Consider the following 13,552-nt stretch of genomic DNA (forward strand, 5'->3'; position numbering starts at 1 on the left):
GCCTTCCCAGTCGCCTGGGTCCAAGGTGACCGCCTTTCAAACCTCAGCCGCTCTGCTGAGCCCTGGGCGTTCTGTGTGTGCGTCCCTCCCTCGTCCCTCAATCTGGGAGTGCACTTGGCGGTGGACGCCTCGCGTACTTTTCCTGGAGAGGGTGAGGGGAAGGGCCCTCTGGGCTTGGCGCGGGCGCTGGCTCACCGCTCGGAACCTTGCTGAACCCAGGCACTGGGAGGGAGACTGGGGCGGGCGGTGAGGCGGTTCCTGGCGCCCCCTCCAGCCCGAGCTGTGCGCTGCAGGGGTGGAAGGTGGAAGGACAGCCCAGAAGCCGTGGGCGTTGCTGCTGCGCGGGACAGGCAAGGCCCCGGAAAGATGGCTTCGGGGGACACCCCACCAGAGGACAGCGTTCAGAGGCCCAGCCAGGCGTGCAGCTAGGGCCAAGCCTCCTGGCAATGCCGGGGACGTGAGGCCGAAAACGTTCTAGGGTGGCGCCCCCTGAGTGAACACTGCACCCAGACTGGCGTCCCAGGTAGCGGGCTAGGTCTAGGGAAGTCCTCTTTTAAACGGGCCAATGCCCTGAGCTGACTTGAGGCGTGCTAGTGAAAGCAATCCAGCGCCCAGCTGAGGCGCCCCCGTCTCGAGGGCGGGGCCAGGGCGGAGCCCGGAGTCCTGCCTGCAGGTGCAGGGGGCGTTGCCCGGCCCTGCCCCCGGGGACAGTTCTTGGAGGCCAGGGGCGGGTCAGAGAAGCGGCCGGTGCAGGCTACGCCTTGGAACCCGCGGACGGCGACTGCAGCCACAGGTGCCGCGCAGGGCGGTGTGTCCCAGCTCTGGGCATCAAAACTCCAGCGCTGGGAGCTACGGCTTCCCAGCTGCTCCCAACCCTGGACACCGAGGCCCCCGGGCCGGAGAGCGAAGCCCTGGGGTCGTCCGAAGAGCGGGGCCCTGAGCCCCCCGGGTTAGACAGAGAAATTCTCGGGCCTGCCGCAGAGCAGGATACCGAGGTCCCCAGGCCAGGAGGCGAGGTCCCCGTGCCCTCCCCAGACCAGGGCGCGGAGACCCCCGAGCAAGAGAGCGAAGTCCTCGGGCCATCAGCGGGGCAGGAGGCAGAGCGCCCTGGACCGACCGCAGCTGAGGGCTTTGAGAGTCCTGGGCGAGGCAGCGACGACGCTGAACCGTGTGAAGCGCGAGGCGCGGGGCTTCTGGAGCAGTGTCCCTCTCAAGGTCCGGAAACCTCCTCTGAGTCAAACTCGGAATCCCCCCAGCTGCGTTTTCTACTGCGCTCCGAGACCCCACAACAGCCCCCAGAGCAGCCGCTCATGGAGACGCCCATCGAGCGCGAAATCCGCCGCAGCTGCGAACGCGAGGAGAGCCTGCGCCGGAGCCGGGGCCTGAGCCCAGGTCGCGCGGGCCGCGAACTCGTCGAACTGCGTGTGCGGCCGGTGCTCAGCCTGCCGGGCCCCGGCTCCGCGCTCCCGCGCGCCTTGGAGCGCGCTCGGGCGGGCGCGCAGATGCAGCGAGACATCGAGCGGGAGGCCCATCGGCAGGCGGCGCTAGCGCGCCCCGAGATCCCAAAGCAGCGCGCCCGGCAGCCGCCTCAGCCGCTGGGCGAGCTCAAGCGCTTCTTCGAGGCTGCCGGCGGGTGCGGCTCCTCGCTGGCGGCGGAGGGCAGCGCGGACCCGCAGCGGCTGCCTGAGCCCGGAGGCCGGCCACGTTCAGTCGTGCAGAGCCGGTGCCCGGTGCTGGCCCGCGCCCCGCCGCCCATCGCACCATCGCTGCTGGAGCAGGAGGTGCGCGAGGTGAATGAGCGCGAGCGGGAACTGCAGCGCCAGCGCCTCAGCGTCTACGGCACCGCCGAGTTCAAGGAGCCCGCGCCCAGCCTAACTGGTAAGCCACTGGCGCCCCTACGCTGGGAATTCCCAGGGCTCCAGCCGCTCTCACCGACTGCCCAGCTCCAGTGGCCCTCTGATCCTCAGGGTCCCCCTTCCTGGCTCCCAGACTCCTCGGGCCCCTCTCACTCACCTCTTCTGGGCTGCCCATCCCTAAGCTCCACACGCCCGGACCCCGTCGGACTCCCAGATCCAGCCCCCCTAGGCTCGTGGTGGGGGAAGGGAGGAGGATCCCACATGTCTTTGTCGGGTTCCAGGGAACCCGCCCTGGGTTCTGGCACACCTGGATCCTCCCTCTGAATTTTCGGGCTCCTACCTCCCCACCCTGGGTTTGTTTGCCTCTCTCCCCCCTCGGGTTCCTCCCTCCTCCCTCATGATGGAGGCCTCCATGGGGAGGAGGGGGGTGAACGCCTGTGTGTGTTTAAGGGGCGCGGCCGCTCTCCTTCGTCCTGGCCGCCTCCAGCTGGTGAGAGGAGGGGCAATCTCGGCTGAGCGCCCCTTCCCCCGCAGCGAGCAGGGGTGACGGAAAGCTGGCGGTGATCTGGCCTCCCCGCAGAAAGGCCTCGGAGAACGGTCTGGAGCAGGTGGGAACCCCTTTCCCCTCCTGCCTCAGGCGTTTGTCGCTGCCCCCCACCCCAACCCTCTGCGTGCGAGAACGCTGGGCTGGGGAAAGGACCCCCTGGGAAGTCACTCTGCGCTAGGACCCAAAGTCCCGGACGTGGCCCAGGGGTGTCGAGAAGGCGGTGGTCCTGGGGCCCAAACTGCCCCACCCGGGGCCTGGGTGTCCCCACTCGCGGTGCGCGGGCCCCCGAGGCATGCCTTCGGTCTGGCCCCTCTCTCCAGGAGGAGACGAAGCCTTGAGGTTCGAGCCGGCTGGGGTCCCAGGACGAAGGTAACATGCCCGTCAGAGGACCCAGGCAGGGGCGCCCAGGAGTGCCCTCCGGATCGGCGGAAGACCTAGAGAGGGGCTACAGGTCTGAGCCAGGAAAGACGCAATCGATCAGCCCCTCCTCGAACCTGACTTTGTGAAATTGACCAGAATCTTCTATAAAACTGTTAGTCCCAATGGGGAAACACCACTATCACAACCCCGCCAGTAAAACTGCCCCGCCCTTCTCCACCTAACTGCAAACGGAGCTAGCCTCTCCTTCCGGCCTTGACTGTTAGATAGGGGTCACCTCCTCGGCTGTCCCCACTCCCCAATAAAGCCCCTTCTTTCTGGGCAGTGCAGGCTGCTTTTTTCTGGGTCCTCTTCGTCTGCGGTGGGGTGGGGCGGGAGCGCGGCGAGAGGAGCAAGGCTTGAGAAAGTCGCCGGAGGCGCCGGCCGGAATGCAGAATGTCCCCTATCTCCCTGTTCCAGGGCCGCATATCTCCCCCTGCCCGGCCGGGGCCCTAGTGCCCCCTGGCGACGCGGGCGCGAACTGCGGCGTTGGGACAAACGAACTCATGCCCACCCTTTCCAGATTTCGTCAACATTTATTGGTGCCAAACCACATGCCCCGCGCTGGGTGCTGGCTAGACAGAGGTGATAAGAGGTTGTTCCCGCCCTTGGGGACATAAACAATGGCTACAAAAAAAAGGGAGTGGTATTGGTTCAAGCTCCTTAGTAGGGCATGCAAGGCCATTTATAATCTGCCTAGCAATTGCAAACCTCACATGCCTACAGACCTTAGGCAGATATTAAGAGAGAGACAGGGTGTGCTGTAAAACAAATGCCTCATTTCAACAGGCAGGTAGGTGTTCTTCCATATCACCAGTGCTATGAGTGAGTGAGCTTAGTGGTGTCAAGCTTCTGCTTTCCAAAAGCAACTGGAGGGAATTCCCTGGTGGTCCAGTGGTTAAGATCCTGTGCTTTCACTGCCCAAGGCCTGCGTTCAATCCCTGGTCTGGGAACCAAGATCCACAAGCCCCATGGTGCAGCTAAAAAAATAAAAAACAAACCCCAAAGCAACTGGAAGTCCAGGCTTTAAAAGAGAAATCTACCAAACTTTAATTGTGACTATTTAGAAAACTTTAATTGGTGGGGGGCAGGAGGGGACAGCAAGCAACACCTGTTTGCAGTAGGGCTTATGGCTGTCAATTGGCAAGCCCTCCTTAATTTCCCTCTGTCCCAAGACAAGGGGTCCAAGGCTCCCCTGGACGGGATTCAAGATAAGCTGTAAGACTGCATCTGTGCAGTATATTCTGCAGTGTTAGTGTATCAGCTTCTTAGAGGTGCGCTGAGACCCAGAAAAGACTTTTAGAATCATTGCTTAAACTCCTGGATTTGTCCAATTCTGTATGCCCTGGGTCTAGCTCACACAGCACGGCACCCCAACAGTAGCTCAGCCCAAGGACCCACCCCTGACCCCATCATCAGCACACTGACCACATGGTTGACCGTGACTCTGGGAGGTACAGAGAGAAAAGCAGGAAAGAGCCAGCACTGCCAAAGTGGAAAATGGAAACGCCAAGAACCTGTTCTTAATCCCCCCGGCAGGGGAGCTAAGAATTAAGTATGTAGAGTTGACAGAACTGCTTAAGTGTAGGCCTGGGTTCTCTAACTTTCTTGCATATTAAAATCACCTGAGGCACCCTTATGCCAAATAAATCAGAATCTGATAGAGGCCTTGGCATCAGTAAAGCTCCCCAGGTGCTTCTAACATGGAGCCAAGTTTGAGAGCCATGAGGTCGATGTAGGCTAGCATTTCTCAAAGTGTGGCATCTGGACGAGCAACGTCAGCATCACTTGGGAACTTGTAAGAAACACACATTCTTGGGCTCCATCCCAGACTTAATGACCAAACCCTTCACATGATTCTGAAGTTAGAGAATCATGGGTGTAGACAGGACCCAAGAAATTAAGCCTGTTTCCTTCCTCTCTCAGTGTTGTCACCACCCACCAGAAATCTAGTTTTAAGTGGCTTGTGGATTTGTCTTAAGGGAGATAGATTAAATCTGCATGTCGCTAGTCCAAATTGAGATGTGCTGTAAGTGTAAAATACACAAAAGATTTTTAAAACCTAGTACAAAAAAAGAGGGCTATCTCATTAATAATTTCTTACATTGATTATATGTTGGAATAATATCTTGGATATATGAAGTTAAATAAAAGTATCACTAAACTTATGACCACTTTATTTTTCTAATGTGGCTACTAGAAAATTTGAAATTACATATGTGACTCGCATTTGTGGCTCATTTTAAATTTCTATTGGACTGGGCTAGTCTAAACAGTGGAGGGGGGCCTCAAATCCGTGTCAGGGAACTTCAGAACCCCTTTGGACCCGTTCAGACCTGGGTTGTGGACTAAAAAATCCTTGATGCAGTCAGAAACTGTCACCAGAAGCCTCCAATCCCACCCCGAATGAACAAGGGTTTTGGTCCAGTCCTGATTTACTTCACCTCTCACGTTCTTTTTTGTCACTTGTAAACTGGGATAATCATAATACTTATGATAATACTATGTACCAGGGACTATTAGGTAAACGAGTGTTTTGCTCCATGAAGCAGGGCTCCAAGTCTCTCCTCCCACTCTGAAAATGCTAGGGGGAACCAAAAGGTGTCCCTTAGTTTAAAGCGGGGGGTTGCGCGCAGCTGAGTGACAGCCGGGTCAGCAAGGACACCCCTCCCCTCGCAAGTGACCAGTTGCTATCAGAAGAACCCAGCTCAGGTCCAGGCTCCGCCACTTGGTCGCCGTAGCTCTCGGCAGGCGAGTTCACCTCTCAACTCGTGTCTTCTCTCCGGTCCAAGGTTGGGGTGAGGTTTAGCGACCCTAAGTTGGATTGCCTCCAGGCTCTCCTACCCAGCCCGCGCCCCGGACACCCCAGGGGGTACGGCGACCCGCACAAGACAAGACCGAAAAGCTGGAAGAAAAGCTCTAACCTCGGCTCTTAGGAAACCGATGGCTGGCCCTTTCCCGGGGCACGTTGGGAAATATAGTCTTTTTCGGTACAGGGCAATGATTTCCGGGTCAAAACATAAGAGTGGGCGTGGCTCTGCGTCCCTTCCCACAGTGGGCGTTGAATTTCCCGGCTACCCAAAACTTGAGGTTTTCTGGGTTCCGGTTGTTGACAGGAGCAGCTACTTCCCTTTTTGCTTCATGCGCGCCTCTGCGCATGCTCTGAGCTTCCGTCCTCCTGTCGTGGACTATGGTTTCGTTTCCAGAGACTACATTTCCCAGAAGGCCGCGCGAGTGGGCGGGGCCCCCTCTCCCCAAGGGGAGGGGAGCGGCGATCCGAGCGGACGCTGAGCCTGTGACCTCTTTCTTTCTTTTATTTAACATAAAACCGGTGTGTCCACCCGCAGGGCCCCGCGGCCGGGCCGGACCCAGTGCGGACGGGCTAGCTCGGCCTGGCCCCTTGGAAGGCGAGGCGGAGCTGCACTAGGAGAACGAGTGAGCCCCTCCACTACTCCCTCTCCTGGAGTTTGGAACTGTCAAGCTCCAGCTCCCACCCTCTCTCCAGGTTCAAGACTCCTGCGCGGCCCACGCCGCGGGCCCGGCGGCGCTCGGGGGCCGGGCCGTGCCTGCCTGGCCCGTGAGGATCTGCACCAGCAGGTCGGTGGCCAGCATGTGCGACGGCTCCTCGAAGCCGATGGTCAGCAGCTGCTCGTAGTCCCCGGAAGGCTGCGGGGACAAAATCCTGGGGGCCGGGGAGAGACAGGCCTGGATGTGAGCGCCCCCTGCTACTCGGGAGCCCCTCCCCTTGAGTGAGAGGCTGTGGCTGAGAGAGGCTTTGTTTCAGCTAGGGGTGGGAAAAACCCTGGGGGAAAGTGATTTTCTTGTTGATGAGAAACATAGAGGGTAACGGCTCTGGGAGGCTGAACAACTCTGGCCCTGACCTGGCCAATTACTCAGCTAGCTGTGTGTCCTTGGGCAGGTAATTTATCCTCTCTGAGCACCTATTTCCTTCTTTGTAAAGTGGGGCTAGTAGTATAGACCTCAGTGGGTTGTTACATGAGTCTGCATAAAGCGCTTTTCAGGGCACAATAAAATGCTATCATTATTACCAATGGAAACAGTGTTGGGGGAGGTAGATGGTGTTTGTTTGGGTTCTGCCCCTCCCTCCAGACCCCACGCCCACCTTGCCATAGCCCTAGCTCCTACCATGAAGAAAGGTCATCCTCAGCTGGTCCTAGGGGCACCCATCGGCCGATGGACCACAGCTTCTGAATCTGGGGGCATGAGTTGGTTGGACTCTTGCCTGTGTCTTCCCATGTATCTCTATAGCACAGGAAGTAGCTGGGAGGGGAAGGGGCAGCAATTAAATGTGAGCAGTTTCCTAACTTCTGTTGGAGGGTTTTAATTTTGGAGGTAAGGTAGAAACTCATCAGAAGTTGCCTTCAAGTTTTCAGGTAGGGATATGATTCAATACTGAGGCTTTTTCTCACTGTCAGCCTACTTTTAAGATGAGGGCTTTTATTTTGATGGGGGCATATATATATTTTTAAAGGTGGGGATGACCTTTCAAAGGTCCTTGATTTCCTGCTTGGCTTTCCATGCTTTGATGGTGGTGGTTCAGTGGCCCAAACTGGCATTCTCCATAGAGAGGGGAGGACTTTGATTCTGATAAGGGGACTCACTAATCCACACGGGAATCTTGCCCCTGGCTGCTGGACTCTGGGGTGGTTTCCAGGTTCCAGCGCATCTTCTTATAGAGGTATCGGGGCAAGCGGCTGGCGGTGTAGGCGGCAGGGGCACAGTATCTAAAGATGGACACCTCGTGGGAAGGACTGATGGAGAACCTCCCGCAGAAGAAACAGGAGATGCTGGCAGGAGATGGGAGAGTGGGGAATGAGGGTATGCCCTGGACTCCTCCATCCCTGACCCCAATCCCAGTCTCCTAACCTTTTACCTTAGGGGGTCAGTCTCCTCCAGGTTCACAAACCCAAATGATGCATACATAAGGACCAGCTGTTCCAGGCGCAGAGTCAGCTGTTGGGAGATCTCCAACAGCTGCATGGAAGAGGGGGCATAATGTGATTAGCTGGCCTGCCATGAGTGTCCTCCCCATCCCCCAGGCCTGAGGGATGAAGAAAGGGGCACAGGGTCTGGGAAACCTGCTCCACACACCCCCTTTCGGATCAGCTCCTGCAGGGCTCCAAAGATGGGGGGCACACTCCGTGCAGCTGCCTCCAGGTACAGGAAGTAGGGCTCACACATCTGCAAGAAGGTGGGCATGGCCTTCGCCAGCTGTTCCTTCTGCACTCGGTCCCTGCTGAAGGGAGAAGGGGGCCTTTGCCTGAGGTCCCTGGCTCCCCCACCAATTTCTCCCATTCCACTCACTGCCCACCTGTATCGCTGACCTGGACCCCCACTACAAACCAAATCCCCCAGTGTCAGGCCTTTCTCAGAGCATCTTCCGGGACCACCAGCATCAAAAACATTTGAAACACTTGTTAAATGCAGACACCCGAGTCCCAGGACTGACTTTGACTTACTATTCCCTGGGTGAAGCCCAGAAATCTAGGGTTTAAACAACCTCCCAGGGGATTCCCATGGACACTGATATATGAGAATCACAGTCCCCTTTCCCTTGGTCTGGGAATCATATTATCCTTTGAGGCCTCAAACTGGTAGCCAGTAGGCCAAATCTTGCTCAGATAGGTTTTGTTTAGCCTGCCCAGGGTTCAAAACCTAAGCCAACGGTTACAAAGTGGGAGAAGAGTTCTAGCGATTTGGCAACCCCAAGGGCCCACATAATAGCCCGCACTCCCTAACCCCAAATTTCTACACAGTCCTCGTAACTCTTCGAAATTGGATTGCTCATCAGCTAGCTTCATTTACCTCCTCTGGCTCCTAATGCTTTTGAGTTTGCAAATCTAGTGTCTGTCACCTATTTTGTTATTCCCTTCTCCGTCTCCTTATCCATGGGTAGAACCTAGGACCCCGTCCAACATCACCTGTAGAACAAGTAGCTCTGGAAATCATCTGCCTTCTTGAGCAGGTAACGGAGCTGTTCGCTGATGGGGCTGAACATGGTGTCCAAGCGTAGGCGAGGAGGGGCGGGCCCGGGGCCTGGGGCCAGAGGCTCAGGGAAAGGCGTAGAGGTGGAGGCCTCGGGCAGCTGCCCCTGAACATCCTCGGGCTCCGCCTGGGGTGAGTCCCCAGGTCGGCCAGTGGGAGGCGACCATGAGGGGTCTTCGCAGGGCTGTACCCCAGGTTCCAAGTCGTCCGGGAGCGGCGTTTCCCCAGGGCCCGCGGGGAGCGGCCCCAAGAACCACTGCCTGGTTGCCATCGTGCGGCGGGAGGCGGGGACCAGAGCTCTTTAAGCCTCCGCTGCTCACATTGGCCGCAGGTTCGACCCCGCCCAGGGTACCTCGGACTTGGCTGGGAGCGCGTCCCCCTCCATCTCACCCGGGCCTCGACCTCTCTGCCGGCGCTGCGTGGAGGGAGTTCAGTTCATTTGAATTTCAACACGCAGGAGGGGCGAGCCGTTCCGGCTCGCGCTGCGCGGCCCGGCCGCGGCGCCTCGCGCACACGCGCGCTCCCGGAACCTGGCCGTGGGGTACGCGCCGGGGGAGGCGACCTGGGCCGCTGCTGGCGCGGCAGTGTCCTGGGGGTGCGACCTGGGGCCAGCGCATTTGACTCTCTGAGGCGGTTTCCTAGGGAGGAGGGGTCTCTACCGAGCGTCCAAACCCCGGGGGTTGCAGGTATAGAAAACGAGGACGGCCCCGCCCCACTCGCTGAGTCTCTGACTCCCAGGACACGGAATCTGTATATTTTTTAAAAAAACTAATGGAGTTGAGAAACTGCATTAGAACTTAGCAGCACTTGTGATGTAGTGGTTGTTACTAACAATAATAAAAATTTTCACTTGGAAAAATTTTCCCATCCCATGACCTCATCTGATGGCCCAGTCCTTTCCGCCCCTTTTATGGAGCGGGCCAGGAGGCCTGGAGACCCTACCATGGGCCCAAAACAGACCCCTGCCCGCCAACAGTTGTAGGCTGGATTCTTTGTAACATGCAAAGGTTGTCAGATAATAGAGCTATGAAGCCAAACATATTAATTATACTTAAAGACTCTGGGTAAAGAACTCAGACAGGTGTCAGGCTGCACCCCGCGTGACCCCGAGCAAACATCTTTGCCGTGATGAGCCAGTTGCCACATCTGTAAAGTGGATTTTTCACGAGCCCTGCCTCATGGGGCTGTGGTGAGACCCAGAGAATGCCCGTAAAGCCTAGAGTTAACTGCTAGTCACTTAACAAGTATTTGAGCACCTACTGTGTGCCCAAGCGCTGTTCTGGGAATGGGGAGATGGCAGAAGCAGCAAATATTCCTGTCCTCCTGGAGCAGTTAGCTGGCTGTGGGGCAGCCCCATTCACTACCTGTCTCCCTCCTCAAACAGTTCTGTCCTAACCCAAGACTCCCAGGAGGCTGGTGTGGATCTCCACGTCCCCGACTACATTCATAAAATGGACGCTGTGCCATGTTTTTGTTCTCTCTTTTTTTAAAATTTTATTTAAAAAACCTTCGGTGCAATATTAAAAAGCAATACGGCCAGCTGGAGCGACAATGAACAGAAAGAAATGGGAGGGGTAAGGAAGCTCCAGGGACCCCCTCCCAGCTGCTCCCAGGGGCTGGAGGCCAGGGACAGACTGGGGAGGGGCCTGGGTGGTGGGGGAGGGGGGAACGGCCACCCACCAAAATGAACAGACAGAATAAAACATTTATATAGGAAACATCTGGCTGAACTGAAGAGGATCTAGGGAAGATGGGAAGCCCCCATTTTACTTTTCCAAAAATGTCCTAGACTGGGTGAGGGGGAGGGTTGGCCTCCTGGGGTGAAATAAGTAGGCCCTGTCCCACCCGACACTCCTCTATCAGGGAGTCCAGGCTGTGCTGGGCGCCAGAGGTGTGTGTGTTGGGGAGACACAGGGAAAAGAGGAGTAGGCATGCCCCCTCACTGGAATCTGTGATGAGGGCTGAGAGTGTCCCCGACCAGCTCCCAGACTCTGGGGGTCTTGTGTAAGGTGGGGACTGGGCTAGGGCAGGGGCGAGGCTTGGCGCTCAGCCTAGGAAGCCATCGGGGTCGTCATCCTCAAAGTGGCCTTGCTGCAGCACCTTGATGTGGTGCTCGTAGATTTTCAGGGCTGGGCCGAGGCGGATGGACAGGCCGGTCAGCACATCTGTGCGCTGCATGAGCAGCAAAGACTTGCCATCGATTTCCTGGGTGGGACAGAGAGAGAGAGAGAGAGAGGGAGAGAGAGAGAGAGAGCGCGCGCGCGCGAGCGAGCGAGCAGGGTCAGAGCACACCCCCCCACTAAGGCCCTGGAACGCTGGGGCTAAGTTGAGGGTCAGGAACTCACCTGCTCTTGGAAAGCTGTTGCCTGCTCGGGGAAGCCAGCCTCGGTGAAGTACTCTACCACATCTGTCACTGTCCACTCCACAGGATCAGCCGGCTTCTCCTTGCGCCCAGAACTGTGTTGGAACAAAGGGAACCAGTGAGCAGTGATGCTTCTCTGGTTCTGTGATACACACCTGGGCGGCACCCCTGTGTCTCAAACACCCCAACTTACGGACAGCCAAAGGGGGTCCCATCAGCCCCAGGTAGGGCTGGTTTTCCTGGGGGCAAAGGCACGGGGGATGGGGAGTCTGGCCCAGTGGCAGCAGAGGCTGGGAAATAAAAAGCATATGCCTGTGGTTTTGTCTTGGGGCTCGGTTCCTTCCCACCAGGCACCCTCCCCCACCCGGCGGGGTCCTTACCTGATCCCCCTTCCTTATTCATGGCGGCCATGGAGAACACCTGTCGGGTACCACTGCCTGGTGCTGGCCCCCGCCCTTCATCCTGGCCCTGGTGGGGTCCACAGGGTGTCCACTCCTTGATCCTCTCCTTGGCACTCTGAGGGCCCCGCTCGCCATTAAGCTGCTGGTGCTGGGCACCTGCAGGACGGTCACCCTCGGGCACCTCGGAGCCCTCAGACACTTCGTCTTCATCATCTTCATCTTCATCATCTTCATCCTCCTCTTCCTTCTCAAGCACTCGCTCTTCTCCACCTCTCTGGTGCAAGGGCGACAGGCACGCAAGGTTAGTAGCTGTTCTGGCCCTGGGCCCAATCCCTGGGATCCAGGACCAAGTGGTGTGCCTCACTACCACCTTTAATATCAACACGGACTAACTTTTACACATTTACTCCATGCCAGGCTCTGTGTTAATAAAGCCCTCAGTAGCCAAATCTCATTAAACTCGCTCAACAACCCCAAGGAGTCGCTACTGTTATTAAGTCGCGTTTTACAGCAGAGGAAACTGAGGCTGGGGAAGATCAAGTGACTTGCCAAGGTCACCACCCGCCGAGCCCGCCGGGAAGAAGCGCAAAGCCCCGGCCGCCTGCGGCCCGGTTACTACCGGGATTCGCGCCCCGCTACCAACTTCGCCCGCACCTGCCCACCGCGCGGCGCCCCCCTCCGCGGCGCGCTCACCTTGCTCCGCGACGCGCGGGCGCTGGCAGCCGATGGTGCCCGCCCGGGCCTGTCCCCGCGGGGCAGCGCGAGCGCTCCGAGGCGGGTGCGCTCCAGGCGGCCCCGCGCCGCCGCCTCCTCCTCTAGCAGCCCCTGCACGCGGCCGCGGGTTAGGCGGCCGCCGGCGCCGCCGCTGCCCCCGAGGTAGCGCACGACTTCCCGCAGGCTCACGGGCCGCGCCGGGCCGCCAGCCCGCGCCGCGCCCCCCTCCGGCGGCTGCTGTGGCTGCGGCGGCGGCTGCTGCTGCTGCTGTGGCGGCGCCGGCGGCTGTGGCGGCGGCGGCAGCGGCGGCTCCCGGGCGGCGACGGCGGGCGGGGGGGCGCGGCGCGGGCCGGCCGGGGGCGCCACTGCCGGAGGAGCAGCGGGAGCGGGCGGCGGCGCGGCCAGGGGCGCGGCCCGCTGCGCGCGGGGGCCCGGCTGCGCGGGGCCGGGCGAGGGGGGCGCTGTGGCGGCGGCAGCGGCGGCCGCGCGGGGCGCCCGGGCCGGGGCGGCGGCGGCGACGGGCGCGGGCGGTGGCGGCGGGGCGGGCGTGGGCGGCGGCGCGGCGGCGGCGGCGGCGGCGGGGCCCCCGCGGGGGGCGCGCGGCGGGGCCGGCGGGGTGGCTCCGCGCCGGGGCGGCTGGACGCGCGCCGCGTTGCGGTACGAGATGCTCCCCTTGTAGCTGACCCGGAGCACGGCGCGCTGCTGGATCAGTTTCTCGAGCTCGGCGCGCGTGCGCTCCGGCTCCGGGCCGTGCCGCCGCCGCACCATCCGGCAGATGCGCTCCAGGTCCGGCCGCGCCTTGCGCGAGCGCAGCGAGTCGATGGTGTCCAGGATCCACTCTTGGTAGTGCGGGGAAGCGGCGGACGACGAGGCAGCGGCCGCCGTGGTGGCGGCCGCCGCCGTCTCCGGCGGGGGTAGGGCCGGGGGCCCCGCCATGCCTCCCGCCCGGCCCGGCTGCACCGTGCGCGCTGCCTCCCTCCCAGCGCGGCGCCCCCCTCCCCGGCTCCCCTCCCTCCGCCGCTGCCCGCCTCCTCCGCCTCCCCCCCCCCGGGGGGCGCAGCGCCTCGGCGGAGCGGCGGCGGCGCTGCTGTTTCTTTGCAAAAAAAAAAAAAAAGAACGAGAGAGAGGGAGCGAGAGAGAGAGAGAAAAAACAGTGAGAGAGAAAGAAAAGAGAGAAAAATATATGCACACACTCACTCACTCGCACGCACGCACACACAGACCCGCTTCTGCTGGGCGCGCGCGGGGC

At 59.8% G+C, this 13,552-nt stretch overlaps 3 protein-coding genes across 4 annotated transcripts; 1 reads left to right on the top strand and 2 right to left on the bottom strand.

The window, feature by feature from the left end:
* The first annotated feature begins 1,310 nt into the window (after positions 1-1,310).
* Positions 1,311-3,105, top strand: MISP3 (MISP family member 3). Of its 2 annotated transcripts, XM_060146664.1 has the most exons (3): positions 1,311-1,878; positions 2,391-2,464; positions 2,724-3,105. In XM_060146664.1, exons 1-3 carry the CDS (start codon positions 1,311-1,313, stop codon positions 2,739-2,741), a joined length of 660 nt encoding a protein of 219 aa, XP_060002647.1. In that variant the 3' UTR covers positions 2,742-3,105. The 2 variants fall into 2 exon arrangements, with proteins under 2 accessions (XP_060002647.1, XP_060002646.1); XM_060146663.1 differs by having other exon boundaries at positions 2,391-3,105.
* A 3,222-nt stretch (positions 3,106-6,327) lies between these two features.
* On the bottom strand, positions 6,328-9,097 carry C3H19orf67 (chromosome 3 C19orf67 homolog). The gene is made up of 6 exons (XM_060146665.1): positions 8,763-9,097; positions 7,933-8,077; positions 7,715-7,815; positions 7,443-7,628; positions 6,967-7,101; positions 6,328-6,502 (listed from the first exon to the last, which is right to left on the bottom strand). Exons 1-6 carry the CDS (start codon positions 9,095-9,097, stop codon positions 6,328-6,330), a joined length of 1,077 nt encoding a protein of 358 aa, XP_060002648.1.
* Positions 9,098-10,287: 1,190 nt separating this feature from the next.
* SAMD1 (sterile alpha motif domain containing 1) lies at positions 10,288-13,310 on the bottom strand. Its single transcript, XM_060145013.1, has 5 exons — positions 12,283-13,310; positions 11,569-11,863; positions 11,382-11,478; positions 11,172-11,283; positions 10,288-11,031 (listed from the first exon to the last, which is right to left on the bottom strand). Exons 1-5 carry the CDS (start codon positions 13,237-13,239, stop codon positions 10,873-10,875), a joined length of 1,620 nt encoding a protein of 539 aa, XP_060000996.1. The 5' UTR covers positions 13,240-13,310; the 3' UTR covers positions 10,288-10,872.
* Positions 13,311-13,552: the final 242 nt, after the last annotated feature.

The sequence above is a fragment of the Lagenorhynchus albirostris genome, chromosome 3 (assembly GCF_949774975.1).
Source record: "Lagenorhynchus albirostris chromosome 3, mLagAlb1.1, whole genome shotgun sequence".
Classification (NCBI taxonomy): domain Eukaryota; kingdom Metazoa; phylum Chordata; class Mammalia; order Artiodactyla; family Delphinidae; genus Lagenorhynchus; species Lagenorhynchus albirostris.